The 20094-nt window shown below is 39.1% G+C and overlaps 1 protein-coding gene across 1 annotated transcript in view; it reads left to right on the top strand.

The window, feature by feature from the left end:
• Positions 1 to 11047, top strand: part of GRXCR1 (glutaredoxin and cysteine rich domain containing 1) — a 124076-nt gene extending 113029 nt beyond the window's left edge. Inside the window, exon 4 of the mRNA XM_029932126.1 lies at positions 10868 to 11047. Within this exon, the coding sequence (XP_029787986.1) occupies positions 10868 to 11047 (180 nt within the window). The remainder of the gene's footprint in view (positions 1 to 10867) is intronic.
• The last annotated feature ends 9047 nt before the right edge of the window (positions 11048 to 20094 follow it).

Genomic DNA, 20094 nt, shown 5'->3' with positions numbered 1-20094 from the left:
CTTGAATTTGAATGTCTATTTCTTTTCCCAGATTTGGGAAATTCTCAGTTATAATTTGGTCACGTATCCCTTCAGGCCCTTTCTCTCTGTCTTCCTCTTCAGGAATTCCTATGAGATGGATGTTGTTCCATTTGATTGTATCACTCAGATCTCGAATTCTCCTTTCCTGCTCCTGGATTAATTTCTCTCTCTTTTTTTCGGCTTCCTCTTTTGCTATAACTATATCTTCTAATTCACCTATTCTTCTCTCTGCCTCGTCAATCCTTGAGGTGGCTGCCTCCAGTTTGTTATTCACCTCACCTATAGCCTTTTTTAATGCATCAGTTGATTCTTTGATGCTTTTCTCAACCCCATCGATTAATCTTATGACAAGCTCTTTAAGTTCTTGATCTGATATGTTGTCTAGATCTGCCTTGAGCAGTTCTGTGGCTGTGACTTCCTCCTGGAAGTTCTTCAGGGGAGAGTTTTTTCATTTTGTCATTTTTGCTAGTTTTCTGTCTCTTGTCACCCTTAGAAAGCTCGTTGTGCACTGTGCACCTATTAATATTTCTCTGTTAAAGGAGGCTTATTGACTGTCCAGGGCCTGTCATTTCAGGAAATATTCTCTTAATGGTGTCTATCGGTTTCTCTTGTTGTTCCTGTGAGTATTTTATTTCCCAACTCTGCAGTATTTGTGACTCGCCTTCTTGCACACTTTGGCTTGTTTCTTGGTATAGTCCTAAGAAGGAGAACAGACAGACAAACACAGAAGGAACAGAAGCACACATACACAGAGACAAATCAAACAAACAAACACATTAAAAGGGGGAAAGAAAAGAAAGAAAATGGGAAAGAAAGAGATGAAAAGAAGAGAAGAAGAGAAAATAAGAAGAAAAAAGAAAGAAGAAAAAAATAAAAGGGGGTCGGAGACAACAAAGGACAGTAGACAGCTTAAAAGTGTATGACCAGTTGAGGGGAAAGGTAAGGATGAGATACAGGAGAATATATCTGGGTTGCAAGTAGGTGAAAAAGTAAGGGAGAAAGGAGAAAGGAAAATAAGGAGTAAAAATTTAAAAGAATTAAGTAAAGAAAAAGGAAAAAAGGTACTAATAACAAAGAAATAAGTATGATAAAAGTGAAAAAAAAAAAGAAATGCAGCAGCTCCCCCTGGTGGATAGGTGTGGTTTGATGTGGTAGGTCTTGGAAGCTGCTCTCAGAGGCTCTGCCTTGGTGTTTATGGAGATTAGAATGGCGTCATGCCAAGCCCCGCTGAGCTAAGCACTGTAGGCCACTCTAATGAGTCCAATCTCCTTGGGCCGCAGTTGAGCCGAGTTCTATTTTCCAGGCCCGCCTCGGTTCACAGTTCCAGTCCCTGCACATTTGTGCTACCACAGATGAAATGTATTTGTTTTGGTGGCTGGCTTCTTAGGGGGAGGAATCAGTTTGTCTTGGCTCAGGCAGGGATTTCAGCTGCCCCTGCCTGAGGTGAAATAAGCAGCAGGAGGTGAAGTGCACACCTTCACAGACTCACTTGCAGAGTCCCCACCCCTAGCCAGGATCGCAATTGCAATGGGGGAAAGAAAAAAAAATTGAGTCTCTCTTTGCTTCTGATAGTTGTTGCTCAAGGCGCTGTGCACTGCTGGAAATCAGCTGGGAGCTCCTGCAGCCATGTGTGCTGCTGGAAATCAGCTGGGAGCTCTTGCAGCCTAAGCACACGCCCAGGCCTCCACCGGCTGCCGACTCCCTGTAGGGGGTCGCGTAGGTGTGGGCCCTATTTTTTCCTGTGGGCATCCGGGATTTGGGATTCGTGCAGCCAGTGCAGGGGGCGAGATGCACTGTGGAAATGAGGTGCATGGTCCTGTTCCCAAAACCAAGTTCGAAGTGCACGCCCCTGGCGCAGCCGCAGCTGCCGCTGATTCCCCACCCAGATGGCTTAGGGCTGGAAGCTGTTCCTTCCCTTGTGCCACCCAGATTCGGCATTCCGGCTACCCAGCAGTTATCTATGGAGTGGGTTTCTCTCTCCAAGCATGGCCAAGTGTTCTTTACCTCTTCCCCAGAGACAGTACTATGAGCGTGTTCAGACTCTCTGTCTCTTCCCTTTGTTTCTTGGGCTCTGCACGCTTGCCCCACGTTGGGCTGGGCCTCCTGCTTCCCCTGCCTGTCCCAGGCTGGCCCGTTTTCAGATCTCCCCAGTTCGCACTCACTCACTCAGGTATCCTTGAGGTTCTTTTCTTTCTGGAGTCCGTATTCTCTCCTTCTGCTCTTGCAGATGAGAGTAATGACCTTCTCAGCTCGATAGATGGGGCGGATGGAATTTACAGAGCTCCCTTCCTCTCCGCCATCTTGGCTCCTCCTCATTACTCTTTTTAAAGATTGATGATTGGCTTAGCTATTCATGGACTTTTAATCTTTGAGTCTATAATCCCTTAATTCTGCAACTTTTAATACCATCCAGGGTGTATAACATAACTTCTCTCTCTCAGCTCAAAGAATTCTGGGAAGAAGATTTTATTCTCTTCATTAAACCTGTTTCCATTCTTCAGATGATATAAATAAGATGCAAATATTTAAGACTATTCTTAGTGTTCAGGAAAATTGTATGGTACTGGCATCTGCTGTTGTAGGTGCTATAAGGTGTTATAACTCTGTTGGGCTGCTTTTTTCATGTAACAAAACTGGTAGGGATATTGCAGCCATCCAAAGAAAGCCCTACACTTAACCTGTGAGAGGAGCTAGGGCTTAAGGCCACTAGCTTAGGTAAAAATATTGACCCTCAAGAGAGGCAGTTGGAAGAGCCAAGAAAAGTGGATAAGAGATGCAAAATTCCAGTTTAAACCCATCCCATTATACAAGTTGACTTTTAGGAGTGGAATAGGAGTTAAATATTCATGAGGTTGGAAACATTGGAGTCTTTACTATGCAGTAAGTAATATGCTTGATGTTTTGTATGTATTAAGTCATTGAAACCTCACAACAACTCTGCAGGTTGGTTTCTATTATTATCCTCATTTTACTAACAAGGAAATGGCGGCACAGAGATTAAATCACTTGCTAAAGATCTTACAGTGTTTGGTTCATAATTATAATCACACTGACTCAAAAGTCCATGGTCTTAAGCATGAATCTATGCTGCCAAAACTCTCATATTAAGTGGCATGTAGTTATCTAGGAGATATGACCATATGTGGTAGGACCCAAAGCTCAAGTGAGAAGTTTGCTGTAAGGCAGACGGAGCGTAAGATCCAGGGAACAGACTAGGCTTTAACACTGGGCTCTGAAACTAGAGGGGAGGCCATCCTAGAAGATGAATAAATTGATGATAACTTTAGAGAGAAACCAGATTTTGCCAAGTTCTAGTTTGCTGTTACTTTGTGCTACATAGTAGATGATGATTATCCTGGTCCTCATAATTTCAGGTCCCAGTTTTCAACAGTTATTCCAAATGATGGTGAGGAAACAGACATAGCAAAGATAATTATTTTATAGCAGTTATGGATGGGCTTTCAGAAATGGAGTCAACAAATAATATCAAATTTCTCAGTCAAAGAATCTTAGCATATATCCAGCCCAAGTGAAAATTGTTCTGGGAAGTCAAGTGGTCCTGATTTTTTGATGAAGATTATCAGTGGACTTAAACATGAGGAGCTGGCTAAAAGCCAGCAGGAGCAAGTGAAATACAGCAATAGCTCATGTGGATGTTTAGATTCAATGGAGCTAGGGGCACCAGTGAGAATTCTGTTTCTGAGACAGAATTTGCAGGGGATCCTTCTAATATAGTGTGAGCTCCATGTGGATGCAAGATCCTTGTCTCTTCTGTTCTATTCTGTACCTTCAGTGCCTAGAACGGGGATTGGCAAATAACAGACAATAAATATTTGTTAAGTGAAAAGATGAATAAATCCTTTTTCATCCAAGGTTTCTTTTTTGAAAAGGCAAAGCATTTTGCTGATGAAAAATAAGGGAAAGATAATTATTTTAAGTAGGATAATGCTTGAGTGAAAAGGATGAAATGAAAACACCATTTGAGTAAAACTTATTTATTTATTTATATTAATAAGCAAGCTGGAGATTAGAAGCAAAGAAGTGTCTACCGTTTCCCCCAAACAATACCCATGATAGAGAGCTGATTCTGCCGGTGGTCACACAGAGAAACCCTGGGGAGCCTTGAGATGTATTAGCAAACACCTGGTTATGGCAGATACTGAATTAAAGATTGCAGATGGTAGAGAAGCTCCAAGTAAGCTCTTGCCTTGCTATTTTTTCTAAAGTTATGAACAAACATTCTTGTCATTTCCAACATATGTCCATTTTGTGTACTTTTTTTTGTAAAGTCTGACTCTCCCTGAGGGCTGGTGACTACTTACTTATTGTTCATGAAGAACAGAAGTGAGATGTTCAGCTACACACAGATGATGCTAGAAATGGCACAGGCTATTTTTATAGGGCATTGGTGTTGTCAGACACTGTCTTAACCCTCCCTGGAGAAGCATAGTTCTGGACGGTGGCCCCTCCCAGGGGTGGGGGGGTGGCCATGGCATATTCATAGACGTAGCAGCAGAGCACCACCTACTCACTTGGGAAATCAGGCCGTGTACTCTGTCTGCCTCTCTCTGACATCTGAACATCTTTTTAAGTAGGCTAAGGACAGTCCATCATGCTGGGTTCAGGAATGAGACTCCTATATTTAGGCTTATGCATTTAAGATTATAAGCTATACATTTCCTCTGTGTCAGCAGTTTGTTCAATGGCTTCTTTCTCAAGTCTGCAAATTGAAGATGCTGAAAACTCTGATTATCGGGAAAGATTGTGTTTATTAGCAGCTTGATCGGACAGGGGTGTTCAGCAGGCACTTAACAAGCATTTTCTGAATTAAATTGTTGAATATAGTTTAAAATAAAATACATAGACAGAGGTAAATTGTCCAGAGATGATTATATGCCAAGTGTGCCCTCTTTGCCAATTTTTTATGTGGATAAATTTGCCTCTTAGACAATCTGGATGATGAGGTTTGTGGTTACAGAAACTCAGATACATTATTTCCTCTTTAGTGGAATACTTAAGAGATTTCAAGTTCTACTAGAATAAGAATAGATAATCTGAGGTTAAAAATAATAAGTGCATCTGTTTCCTAATCTCCAGGAAAATAGTGAAAGCCCTTGATATTAGCATCCTGTTTCTGTATTAGATAATAGGAAAATCTCTTTATATTTCTGAATTTGAGTTTGTACAACAAAGAAAATCCATTTGCCAATCATTCATGGGCTCCACCCTTTCACCCTTGTCCGGTTGATCCTTTGTGAGAGACTCTGGAGTTCTTGTGTGCTTTAATTCTGATGGCTGCAGTATGGTGTGGACGCATTCAAAGACCTAAGAGTAGGGCTTAGAGCTACTATGAAGTGAACAGGGATGTGTCTGGCTCCCTGCTTTGTCCCCAGTGCCTTGCACAGTGGCTGGCAAGTAAACACTCAATATATGTGGAATAAATGAATAAATGAAAGGGTCTCACCTCCTGAATATTTTTTTAAAGTCTCTCACCAAGTATATGAGAACAAAAAGAGGTAGAAAGAAAGGATGATTTCTTGCTCCTTTTTTCCCCTTGAATTCCACCCCAACGGGACATCCTCTACCTGAACCACTAGTCAAAGGAGGGCTATTCTGTGGACCCAGTGCTCTATGCTTTTCTCACCCAGATCTGCATGGTTTCTTACTTTGCTGGGCAACAGGGCACTGAAGGGCCAATTGCTTGAAGTTCAGTGTTTCTGCAGTAAACCTCTTCATTGAAAGTGGAAGTCGGTTTTGTTGCTATTAATACTGATTGTTGTTAACCTCAGTTCCTCTTTCCTCCTTCCTAGAATGTTGTCCACATTTAGGGCAATTTTCTAGCTCCTTTAACACCTATACTGAGGGCACAGCCATCTACTTACCTGCCTCTAATACATCTAACACAAGTCAATCTTTTCTCATTGTTGGAACTCTTTAAATTGGAACCGCAGTCTAACAAAAGTACAACATTATAACAAAAGTGCTCTCTGAAGGAGAAAGCTAGGGATGACTGAATTATTTATTTTTATTAGGGGAACAAATGGAGTAGATTGTACCAGATGGTGTAACAGGAGTGAGATACCTGGAGGCTAATGGAGCAGTGAGAGCTCAAGACCCACTCAGCGCCACCCTTGCTTCTGTCTTGGTTGCAGCATTTATCATTCAACTCTTTTAGGTTTGAGGATCCAATATAATAGGTTATTTGAGACAAATATGGATGTAAATAAGGGTTAAAAATTACTATTAAAGAGGAAACACCATGATATTTGGTCTTTTTAAAAAAGTTTTTATTTGATTTCCAGTTAGCATACAGTGTAGTGTAAGTTTCACATGTACAATATAGTGATTTAACACTTCCATACAACACCTGGTGCTTATCACAAGTGCCCTCCTTAACCTCTATCACCTATTTCACCCATCACCCTACCGACCTCCCCTCTAGTAACCATCAGTTTGTTCTCTATAATTAAGAGTCTGTTTCTTGATTTGCCTCTCTCTTTTTTTCCCCTTTGCTTGATTGTTTTGTTTCTCAAATTCTACATATGAGTGAAATCATGTAGTATTTTTCTTTCTCTGACTGACTTATTTCACTTAGCATAATACCCTCTAGCTCCATCCACGTCATTGCAAATGAGAAGCTTTCATTCTTTTTGATGGCTGAGTAATATTCCATTATATAACCACATCTTCTTTATCCATTCATCAGTTGAGGGACACTTGGGCTGTTTCTATAGTTTGGTTATTGTAGATAATGCTTCTATAAACAGTGGGATGCCTGTGTCCCTTTGAATGAGAATTTTTGTTTTCTTTGGGCAAATATCTAGTAGGTGGGAGTTCAAACTCATTCAGCTACTGAGGAAAACAGTTGGAGGAGCCTCAAAAACTCAAAAATAGAACTGCCCTATGATCCAACAAGTGCACTACTAGGTATTTACCCAAAAAGATTTGCTTTTGAAGAAAGTTCTTCAACTTCCAATTTCTAATTCCCCTGTGACCTAACTATTTCTTGTACTCATTAAGAGTTTTTGTTTCTTCATTTGTGAAATTAGGTAGTATCTACTATACCAGGTAGGTGTGAGAATTAGGTATAGACTCTACATAATATGTATGCCATTCTTTTCTTCTCCTAAATTTATGACTGAGGCAGCTAATTTTTACTGAGAATGGATATGCCTTCAGAATCTTTCTAACCCTGTGCTCCAAGACATCAGAATTCGTATGTCAAATAAAGTGCATTTATTCTCCCTTTCTTACTGTGCTAAGACCTTAAATCAGAAGGCTATGTATATAAAAGGTGTTCAAATAAAATGACTGTGAGAATTATAGATGATGGTTGTGTCACGTGACCACAAGCAATTTAGCTTGGGGCAGCAGCTAATAATAATCACTGCAAATAAGGATGTATTAATGAAATAATGGCTAATAATGCCTACCTTTATTGAGTGGCTACTCTGTATCAGGCAAGATTCCATTCACTTTACATGAATAACTTATCAAACTTCTCAATGACCCTTTAAGTTAAAGAGAGGTCTCATAATAATAGCATTGTGAGGATTCTGACATTGTTTTAGAATGGACTTGGTCTATTTGCAAGTTCCGTAAAAAATAACAATATAGCCTTTAGTGTTTATGTATTAATTTTATTTTAGGAAATTTACTTGTTCTGACTTCTGGATAAACTATTAAACAACAGACTGAAGGCACTAGTCATGAACTAGTCATATCAACAGAACATTTGATATTTTGGCCCTTTGAAAGTAATCTTTGTAAGTCGTGTTGCAGGAGCATGAGGTAGAATAATTTTTAGTTGTGTTGAGTTACCATTTGGAGGGAATTACATGGCTAGTGCATGAGCCTAGGGAGCTGCCTAGAATTCACATTTATTCCAGCTTTGCTTGTCATCACCAATGTGGTTTGTGGGAAAACCTTGTGCTATTTAAGGATTTGGTCATTCACAGATGTCTTGGTTCATAGCAGGAGCTGATAGTTAGCCAATGTGCACTGGTGAGGCTATACTGATTATTGAAAATATTGAAACATGTTTATACCAGTTAAGATGTTGAAATCATTCATACTGGTTGGCAAACAGCTGCTTTCCCAGGATAGCTGAGCATCTCATCTCTTCCCTGTCAGCAACTTCCTTATGAGGGATGCCATACTAAATATGGGTCTCCCACTTACATATAACCTCAGATGAATGAGAAATAATTTTTAGTTTTTGTATGTCCCATACAATGTTTGGGACATACCTGTAGAAAAATTTATTTATAGTCTCTCTGAAATTCAAACTAACCAGACATCTCATTTGTTTTGTTTTTTGTTTATTTTATTTATTTATTTATTTAATTTATTTTTTTTTTATAGTTTATTGTCAAGTTGGTTTCCGTATAACACCCAGTGCTCATTCCAACAAGTGCTCTCCTCCATGCGCATCACCCATTTTCCCCTCTCTCCCACCCCCATCAACCCTCAGTTTGTTCTCAGCATTTAAGAGTCTCTTATGGTTTGCCTCTCTCCCTCTCCACAACTATTTTTTCCCCTTCCCTTCCCCCATGGTCCTTTGTTAAGTTTCCCCTGATCTGCATATGAGTAAAAACATGGCATCTCGTATTTTTAATTGCAAAATTTGACAACACCATTCCACTTGAAACCCAGATCTAGTTATAACCTAACACTAATGGGTGAAGTCCCAGAGTCAGGGGCTCTATAGGTCTTTCCTCTAGGACCTAGGCCAGCCCAACATCTGTTCTGATCAGTAGGTGATCTTGCTATACAAGTCATTATATATGTGTACATATATATTTTTTTTTGAGAGAGAGAGTGAGTGTACGTGTGTACATAAACAGGGGAGGGGTAGAGAGAAAAGAAGAGAGAGAATCTTACACAGGTCTCACACCCAGCATGGAGCTGACTCTAGGCTTGATCTCACAACCATGAAAGCATGACCTGAGCCAAAATCAAGAGTCAGATGTTTAAGCGACTGAGCCACCCAGGTGCCCTACAAGTCATTATGTATTTTTAATATAATGTTCTGGCACAGCTCTTGTGAATGTCAAGGGTTTATCTACTTTATTACATTGTTTCTAAAATTAGATAAGAACACCATTATTTACAAATTATACTATCATTGGCTTTTATTGTATTATTTTTTCTTATAATTTTGTTTTAAACAGCCCTCTTTTTCCATCACTGGGTTTGCTTTTACTCAGTTTTTTTTCTAAAGACATTTTCAAGACATTTTAATATTATATAAAATTGTAAATTCACTATACCATGTTTTGGTAATTACTTGCACAAAGAAATGACAAAAACCTGCCTACAAAGAAACTAAATTGCTACACGCACTCAATCTAACTTTTTGGAAGAGTTTTGAATCTGTAATCTTGATAAAGTTCCTTGTTTGTGTCATTCATTTTGCCAACCACTACTTTCCATCAAAGTAATTCTGTGCCACTAAAAATGAGGTATTATGCAGATTTTGCCATCTTGACATAATAGCTAAGTCAAACTATAATTGTGAGTGAACTTTGCTATATACAAAAAGTGCATATATGAAAAGTGGTCTGGGAACATACATTTTGAGGCAATCATGTGCTTAATGTTTATTTCCCAGAGTACATTCCATAAGGTACTAATTGTGAGAGAATTATAGTTGTTTCCTGGAAAAATGGTTCTCATAGCTGTAAATGCTGGGGAAATGGTGGATTAAACCCAGTTAATCAGGTTCCTTTTCATTTGACTGCTTTGGAGACTTTGGCATGTGCAGTTGTGAATCCCTAGAGAACAGCCGTGCGTATGTGTACGTAAAATATGTTTGAGTGTGCTTCTGCATGAGTATGTATCGATTCACATTCCCTAATCTTATTTTAGCAATTATTCTCTTCACAAAGCCAAGCTTTCAAACATTGCTGCACACTCCTATTTTGCAAATCAGAAGCTAGGCATTAATTCACTTTTCGCTTGTCTTCATCCTGTAATGGCTCCTAATTTCTCCACCGCTAATGGGTACCACTAGTGGACTCTGGTAAAGGATATGTGCTCAAAGAAGGAAACAAATGTGTGTGAATAATTTTCAAAATATTATCTCCAATACATTGCGTAGTTACTTTCATTCTCGCAAGAGGTGATTTTTATCTTTACTTGAGGGAGAAAAGCCATTGTGGGAAGTTTTATGGACTTGGATAAATGTCTTAAGATTTCTGTGCCTATTTCCTTAAACCTAAAATGAGGATAAAAGTGTCCAAATCTCTGCTTTACAGTAGGAGGTGTCTGTCTGTGTAAAGGATGGGATGAGGGAAGAGTCTATATAATAATGCATTTGAAACTGATTTAAAAAAAGCATTATTCAAATGTGCAATGTACCAATAAATCTTCAGGGGATGTGTCTCTTCCACATTCAGCTTTTAGTGTTTTGATTTTCTAGACTCACTCTTAGTGATACTATTCTATAAACAAAGATATTTAACTGTTAAGAGGTACTCAAGGGAAAGTTACCGTACTTCCCTCCAATGAAAAGAACCATTTCCTGAGTTACTGGGTTTGTAAATAAAGATATGTTTTCATATGATAGATTTCCTGAGGTATGGACTCTTTACCTTAAAATGTACCAGTCTTCACAAAACAAGGTCTTACTATTGATGGCCATCAATGGGGTAATAAAGAAAACTTCAACTTGCTTTCCCCCGGGGTCTGATGTGCATACATGGTAGGCGATTTCAAGTCCACAGCCGTGGGACGCCGGTATTGCTTTGCGACCCTCCACAACGCAGGAAGACAGGAAGGTTGGTTGAGTTGTTCTTGCTAATGCCTTTTCTGTTCTCTCTTGTCCCCCTGCCGCCCTCTACAGAGAGTGCAGCATCCCCAGGAGTGTCCCTCCTGTGGAGGCTTTGGCTTTCTTCCGTGCTCCGTGTGCCACGGGAGCAAGATGTCAGTGTTTCGAAACTGCTTTACAGACTCTTTCAAAGCTTTGAAGTGCACTGCTTGCAACGAGAACGGCCTTCAGCGCTGTAAGAGCTGTGCTGGATAGCCGGGCCCTGGCCCAGGGAGAGCCTCCTTTTAGTAACTGATGTCAATCATATGGTTTATACGTGGTGTTTTTTTAATGGTCATGTTTACGGACTAATCAATAAACTTTGCTTATTATAATTGCCTTTGTTCTGAATTTTTGCTGTGGCCATTTTCATTAACTTATTAAATAAACGTTTGTTTAACAACGATGTGCCATGCCCTTTGCGAGACCCCGGTTTCTTATTGAAATTAATGGAGTACCCAGTACCATTCAGGATATCCACACTCTGATTTGTTAAATGTTGAGTTTCTAAGGAAAAGACAGAATATATCTAATGATGTCTATTTCAATGTCCCTATTGTCTAGGATGAGTTACTCCAACTCCCTAGATGCATAACACATGTCTATGTGTCTCAGCTCCAGAGAAAAGCTCTGGACAGTGGAAAAGAATATGGTCATATGTATACTTGAAATTTTTTAAAGCTATAAAATAGTGTTGAAGCTGATAACGGTAATGACATATCACTACTGTTCTCAGGTAGATTTCTTGGTGATGATGTAAAAGTTGCAAGAAAACTTATCTGGATTTAGTTTTTTAAACATTCGCTTTGTGCTGTTGTCACTGAGAGCTCTTTAAAAAGGTGCTGTTGTCAGGGGCATATGGGTAACTCAGTTGGCTAAGCGTCCAACTTTTGCTCAGGTCATGATCTTGTGGTTCGTGAGGTCAAGTCCCATGTTGGGCTCTGTGCTGACAACTCAAAGCCTGGAGCCTGCTTCAGATTCTGTGTCTCCCTCTCTCTCTGCCCTTCCACCGCTTGCACTCTCTCTCTCTCTCTCTCAAAAGTAAATAAACATTAAAACATTTAAAAAATAATAAAAAAAACTAAAAGGTGCTGTTGTTGTGCTTTTGAGCTGGACATAGTTTGAACACATAGACAATGTTAGTAAAGTGGACAAAAAGAAATTATGTTGTAATTATTGGACACATCTGTACCTGTGTTTGTATCCTCATGGATTCTCTTACGAATGGCCTTAATAAATCACATTCTCAATATTTGTGAGAAGTTAATCAAAACATTATATACCTCAGTATTGTAAAAAGCTATAATTCTTCGCTGAGTACTTTCTAATCAGTGAGGCATAATATAGGGTGTGGCCTCTGTTCTCATGCAGCTTATACTCTAAGAAAGGAGGAAGCATTAAACAAATAACTGTAAACAGGATGAGTCTTAATACCACAATGATACAGTGTGCTATGGGAATTATAGCAGACAGACCAACTTAGATGAGTTAGAAAAGATAAGAAAAGACTATTGAGCCACTGATATTTAAACTCAGGCATGAAGGATAATTAGAAATAAGTTAGCCAAGGGGCGCCTGGGTGGCTCAGCCGGTTAAGCGTCCGGCTTCGGCTCAGATCATGATCTCACGGTTCGTGGGTTCAGGCCCCGTGTCGAGCTCTGTGCTGACAGCTAGCTCAGAGTCTGGAGGCTGTTACAGATTCAGTATCTCCCTCTCTCTCTCTCTGACCCTCCCCTGGTCACACTGTCTCTCTTTGTCTCTCAAAAATAAAATAAAAAACATTAAAAAAATAAGTTAGTCAAAGAGCAAGGGGGATTGTGCTTCATGTAAAGGAATAGCATATGTGGAGATCTCGAGGTCAGAAAAAAGTTGTGTATTTGAGGAATTGTAAGAAATCCAATATGGGGAGTTATAATTGGTAATAGTGGAACACTTTATAGCAGATTAAGCCTCCTACTAATAACACATTTATTTGGAACAAAATAATGAAAAATAAACAACTGTTGAAGGCATTGGAAAGCAACTAAAACCAGAAAGGAACTGGAAAGAATTCAATCACTGGAAGAAGGGAAACAAACAGAACGAACCTACATTTATCCGGCTTATCCTCTGAGAACACTTTCCAGTTTGCACAGAACACACCTCATAAAGAACGTGCAAATTTACTGGATTAAAGAAATAAATATTGACATTTGGGCCTGCAGGATGCCTGGTATTGAATGGCAACTTCTAAGAAATGAGAGAAAAGAGAGGGGAGCCACCAAATCTGTTCGCTAATTCCACTTAATTCCTTGGTGGATTCCTAACCTACTTACGCAGAGTAGTATTCTGGGACCAGTTCCAATGTGTGGGGGTTTCCCCACGCCACCAAGCGACTCTCTAACACCAGCTGGGTATCCTACAGTTCAACTCAATTCTGACGCTGTCTAAGCGGGAGACAGTGTCCGATCCCACAGGTTAAAGACTCAGTCCCACATGATAGCTTTCCCATTACCACCACTTCAGATATCTACCAAAAGTCTAGGTTGTCACCTGTGCTTCTAACCAATCAGCTAGAAATATGAGGTTCCAATCATCCCCCCCTCAACCTGGGATTGATTAGAGAACTTACAGAAACATCTTAGGTACTAGATGACAGTTTCTTATGAAAGGCTATAACTCAAGAACAGCCAGTTGGAAGGGAAGCAGAGGGCGAGGCGTGGGGAGAGGAACTTCCATACCCTCTCTGAACACTTTGACCACGCCACTCTCCCAGCACCCCCACATGTTCACCAACTCAGAAGCTCTCTTGAAGTCTAAGGGTTTTAGGTCTGTGTCAGACAAGGCCACAAAGACCAACTATATGTTTATTATAAATCACAGTATCACCCAGAGGAAAGAAGTAGCTGAGAGACCAGCGAGTTGTGCAGATACATCAACAGCTGCTCATGTTGCCAACTCAGAGTTTGGAGTTCAAGGGGTAAGCACAGTGAATTTTTCCTTGAAATCCCAGAAGGGCCCCATATGTAGAACAAAGCCAAGGATTGAGGGCTATATTGTAAAGCTAAAGGAAAAAACAAAACACACTTGCCTTTAGAAAGCCAAAAACAAAACTTCCATGATATTATGGTATCTTTGGCTACTTGCTAGAACAAAACTCAACACTTGAACTAGGAATAGAAAGGAACTCATTGAATATGAAAATCTATAATTAACATTATACTTAATGGTAAAAATATCAAATACTTTCCCCCTGAAACCAAGAAGACTACATGAATGTTCACTTTTACCACTCCTATTCAATATTATGAGGAAGGTCCTATCTAGTGAAACCAGCAAGAAAAAAAGTCATAAAGATTGGGAAAAAATTAGAGCTCGAATGACTAGCGTGTAGAAAACCCAAAGAAATCTGCAAATGACTGAACTTCAGAGTGAAGTTAAAATTGTTGGGTTTGAGGTCATTTTATAAAAATTAAAAATACAACACACAAGTAACAATTTGAATATAAATTAAAATAATACAATTTATAATATTAGCAAACTTTAAGTATGTGGCATACATTTTACAAAATATGTGTAAGATCTCTACATTTCACTACAATGTAAATTTTTCTGAGAGATTATAGAACCCAAATGCATGAGGAAATATACCACGTTTTGGATCAGAAGATGCATTTTGAAGATATACAATCTCAATTAAATGCAATCAATGCAATCTCAAAATCCATCAGGCTTTCTGTAGAATTTGACTAGTAATTTTAAATTTATATAAAAATGCAAGCAATCTAGAGTATTCATGAAAATTTTTACTAAGTTGAGTAAACTAAACAAATAGACAAGTAGAATAAAGAATAGAGAAATAGACATATACAATAAAGTCAGTTGATTTTCAAAAAAGATGTCAATTCAAGGCAGTAGAGAATGGAGAGTCTTTTTTTGACAAATAATGCTGGAACTATTAGATTCACATATGGAAAAAAGTGACCTTGAAAACTACTACTACTACCACTGCCACCATTCCAATATCTTACAAAACACAGGACAATCCTCACCTCTCAAATGGGTCCAGTCTGAAATGTTGATAGCATCAAGATTGACAAACGCTGATCTAAATGTTAATGCTAGGGGTGCCTGGGTGGCTCAGCTGGTTAAGTGTCTGATTCGGCTCAGGCCATGATCTCCCAGTTCATGAGTGTGAGCCCCATGTCTGGTTCTGTGCTGACAGTTCAGAGCCTGGAACCTGCTTTGGGTTCTGTGTCTCCCTCTCTTTCTGGCCCTCCCCTGCTTGCACTCTGTGTGGGTCTCTCTCTCCCAAAAATAATCAGTTAAAAAAATAAATGTGAATGCTAAACCAGGAGAATATCCTTTACAATCCTGAGGTAGGCAAAGATGTTTTGAATAAGTCACAAAGTACCTAACTATAGAAAATGATACATTGGACTTAATTAAAATCTTCTGAGTAAAAAATATGAAGAGGGAAGCCATAACTTGGAGAAAATATTTACAGCACACATATCTGTTAAAGGACATATAACTAAGATATATAAATAATTTTAAAAATCGCTAATAAAGGCAATCTAATAAAGCAGTGGACACTTTACAGAAAAGAAGACATATGGATGGTCAAAAAACAAGGGGAAATATACATATTAATCATCAGGGGAATGTGAATTAAAACCACAATGTGACATTACTATATCATATTTAGAATAGCTAACATTTAATTTTATTTATTATTATTATTTTATATTTGAGAGAGAGTACATGAGCAGGGGAGAGAGTGGCAGAGGAGGAGAGAGAGTCCCAAGCAGACTCCATGCTCAATGTGGAGCCCAAAGCAGGGCTCCATCCCACAACCCTGAGACCATGATCTGAGCTGATATCAAGAGTCAGATGCTGGGGGCACCACGGTGGCTCAGTTGAGCTTCTGACTTTGGCTAAGGTCATGATCGTATGGTTCGTTAATTCTATGAGTTTGAGCCCTGCATCAGGCTTGCTGCTGTCAGCACGGAGCCTGCTTTCGGTCCTCTGTTCCCCCCTCTCTCTGCACCTCCCCTCCTCTCTCTTTCTCAAAAATAAATAAACCTTAAAATAAAAAGAGTCAGATGCTCCACCGACTGAGCCACCCAGGCACCCTGAATAGTTAACACTGTAAAAGATTGAAGATGTAACGTGTGGGTGTAGATGTGGAATGCTGGATCTCTTACACATTGCTAATGAGAATGTTAAATGGTACAACCAGTTAGGAAAACCATTTGATAGTTTCTAATAAAGGTAAACCTATACAACTGTATGCTCAACAATTTTACTCCAAGTTATTTATTCAAGAGAAATAAAACACCTATGTTCACATTGTGTAAGAGTTTCAAGGAATCTATATTCATGATAGGCAAAAAGCAAAATGCCCACTGACAGGAGAATAGATAAGAAAAGTATGGTATATTAATATGGCATATTATTACTAGGCACACTACCTAGTGATAAAAAGGAACAGGCTATTGATTCTAGCAATAATATGGATGAATCTCAAAAACATTACATGAATAAACTAAGCAAGACATGAAGAGTAATATACTATGTCACTCCACTTATATGAAGCTATAGATTAAGCTAAAATCAGTCTATAGAATAATCACCTCACAGAGGGGAAGGGGAAAGTAGAGGAAATTAAGTATGACCAGAGCTAAGACAGTTGTACAGATTATAGTTGTTGAAAGTAGATTTCTGTTCTGTCAAGAAAGGCGGGAAGAGTTTCTCCCAACAATGAGCAGATTCTCAACATAATTGCAACATATTTCTGAGGTTCTATTAAGCAATAGGGGTTATCCAGAAATTTCCTAACTACCCAGGCACTGGCTATGTATCTGCAAATTCAACCATAGCCCAATATCCCCCATGTCTGGTGTGTACCTGGGACAGGGAATGAGAATCGTACAATGGATTCTAATTTTCAGGCCCGATGAGCCTGAAGGACAAGCGTTCTCTCTTAGTTGTGTTCAGGAGGAATTTGTTTTTGTTTCCACCTTTTATTCTTTTTGTCATGCATTGGCATGGAATTAAAGTGTTATGTTTTCTGCTGATTATTTGTGAGCCTCTAAAGAAGAACATTATGGAAGAGTAATGAAATAAAAAAAACCCCAAAAACCTCAGACATCTTGTAGAGTTGTAGAAGTTAATGAGACTAATAGGCTCATAAATAGGCTTATTTTAAAACAAACTTATGTTAACTTTCTGAAAGAACTTGATTTAGAAGTTTTATGTCTGTTTCAGTTTTATAAAATGTAAACGAGAGAAAATTATACCTGATATATTTATCCCATGTTGTTGTTCTGTGCTATTAATTAGAATATATGGAAAAGCATATCTATTTTAAAAACACAGAGCACTACACAGAAGCATAGAACGATCCCATCATTACCATAAAAGTTATGTGTTGACAGTGTATCTTTTTATTGACCAGATAAAGAAATGAACTGACAGTTATTGTACACCTTTTGTATGCTTGGGTTTTTAGAAAGTGTCTCCTATATTCTTTACTGTGAAGAAATTGTGATTCAGAAGGGTAATTAATTTTTTTAAAGTCTTGACATTTATATTAATTTACTGTATCTTAAGTGTCCACATAAGCCGGCTTTATTTCTGGTCTAAAGTGGGAAGTCAATCAAGCAAATAACAAACTTGCTCAAAGATCAACACCTACATAAGCAATGGAAGAGGAATGAAAAGTCTGCCCGGTGGTCTTTCCTATGCTGTTATCACTTCATACATTCTTGCTTGCGATTCTCCATGTATTTCAAAAGCCAGGCAATGCTGGCTGTTGGCAAAGGCTACATAGTGATATTGTCAAAGCTAGGATAGTCCAAGAAAACATTTTTAACCAAGATAAGTAGGGGTGGGGGTTGGGGATCTTAAAGAATGATACATACCTAATAATTATAAATGAATATTTGTTTTTTAATCTTCTTGTCATCCCAAGGTCTTTTTTAAAAAGGCTAAATTATTGGTACATTAATTAGAGTTTTGACTCATCTTTCATGTGCAAATACCACACAGAAGTAAGTCTGGAGCTCTTCAAAGTGAAGGGAAAATTGAAAGACTCTTTGGGCAAGCAATCTGACGGTAACACCTTTTTAGATTTGGGGGGTTGTTTCTCCTGCTTTTTAAAAAAATGTTTACTTATTTTGAGACAGAGAGAGAGAGAGAGAGAGAGAGAGAGAGAGAGAGAGAGAGAGAATCCCAAGTAGGCTCCACGCTGTTAACACAGAGCCCAATGTGGTGTTCAGTCTCACAAACCATGAGATTATGACCTGAGCTGAAATCAAGAGTCAGATGGCCAAGTGACTAAGCCACCCAGGCACTTCTCTCTGACTCATTTGTAGTTTTCTCACCCACAACAATTTGACAATAATATTTTTAGTACTTGATTTTATAAAGGTATTTCTAAGGCATTAAACATAGTTTTCATAGAATAAACATTTTTCTCTTTGCTTTTGTATTTAACCACTCCATTTAACATTTGGTTATAACAAATTATTTCACCTAATCAAAATTAATGTGATTTAGTTATACAATTATATCTATAATTACTTCCACAATTATAAATCCAACAGGTTTGGTTAGAAACCACTGATTCATGGGAGATATATTTGTCTGCTGGGAACCCAAGTACGCAGGCAGATAAGAGTGTTTCTTGTGGTTGCAAGCCTCAGCAGGCAGAAGGCATCACAAGGAATGTATTGCAGAAGAAAGGGGAACGCATTCCAAACTGGAATGTATGCGAAGGGGAACTTGGCTAAAAAGCTTTAGCTTGGGTCACGTGGGTGGCCCTGTCGGTTGAGCACCTGACTCTTGATTTCAGCCCAGATCATGATCCCAGGGTTACGGGATGGACCCTGCATTATGCTCTGTGCTAGGCATGGAGCCTGCTGATGATTCTCTCTCTCCCTCTCCCTCTGCCCCCCAGGGGTGCTCACACATGAGCTCCTTCTCACTCTCTCTCTCTCTCAAAAAACAATTAACCTTTTTCACTACTCTTCTCTAAATTTCTTTTAATATTTATTTATTTTGAGAGAGAGAGAGAGAGATAAAGTGAGAGCAGGGAAGTGAGAGCTAGAGGGAGAGAGAGAGAATCCCAAGCAGGCACTGCACTGTCAACACAGAGTTCAATGCAGGGCTCAGACTCAGGAGGTCATGACCTGAGCTGAAATCTTGAGTCAGAAACTTAACTAGCTGAACCCCTGAGGCGTCCCCAACCTTCAGGTTTATCAGCTGCTGCTATTGCTTAGGTGCCGAATTTCTGATCCAGGCTGTGTTTGATCTTCAGTGTTTGACTAGGGATTTAATTACTTTGGAAGACCTGTTGCTTTCTGCAAGACTGAAAGACCTCCTCACCTGTCCCACTTAGAGACAGTCTCTTTCTGTCTCTGGCTTATTTTGCTTAGCAAAAAGTCCCCTGCATGTGGAGCCTAAAAACACTGAATACATAGAATCTGTCAGTAGAGTGGTAGAGTGGCAGGTAGCAGGGTAGGAGTAGTGGGGAAAACAGAGATGTTAGTCAGAAGGTACAAAGTTTCAATCATGAAGGATGGATAAGTCTTAGAGATCTAACACATCATAATGATGGTTGTTCAAATGAATGCACTGAATACTAGAGAGAGAATCCCAAGCAGGATCCATCCAAGCTCAGCATGGAGCCCCACACAGGGCTTGATTCTAGAACCCTGGGATCATGACCGGAGCTGAAATCAAATTGGGAGCTCAATCGACTGAGCCACACAGGCACCCCAAGGAGATGATATGTTAATTAGCTTGACTGTATTAAACATTTCGCTATGTATATTAAATCATCATGTTGTACGTCTTAAATATGTAATCTTTATATTAAAATTGAAAAATAATTTCATAAAGCAGAGACAGTCTCATAGAACATGCAACTGCAGCAGACTTATTTCCTGGAAGGGATCTCAGGGAACATTACCAAGAAAGATTCTCCTTCAGAGAACCACTGGCCGTTTTGGAAATTCCTGGAAGAGAAAAAACTTCCTTTCACCTCCGGGAGGTATATCCCTCTCTCAAAGCACACTTCTTCAAGAAAAGAAAGATCCCTCATTCTGATGGAAATGTTTCATTCAGGCCCCATTCTGAACTGTTGGAACTCTTTCATTAAACTTAGCACAGAACACATTGAAAAACTCAGAATGCACAATTTGGTGGCAAGGTGACTTTGAATGAGAATATAGCTTTCATAGAAGAATATAAGATGTCCTGAAAGCATTGCGTACATG

This window comes from Suricata suricatta, chromosome 1 (genome assembly GCF_006229205.1).
Source record: "Suricata suricatta isolate VVHF042 chromosome 1, meerkat_22Aug2017_6uvM2_HiC, whole genome shotgun sequence".
In the NCBI taxonomy this organism is placed as follows: Eukaryota; Metazoa; Chordata; class Mammalia; order Carnivora; family Herpestidae; genus Suricata; species Suricata suricatta.
Note: the sequence above shows the minus strand (reverse complement) of the source record. Positions and strands in the feature narration are given on the sequence as shown.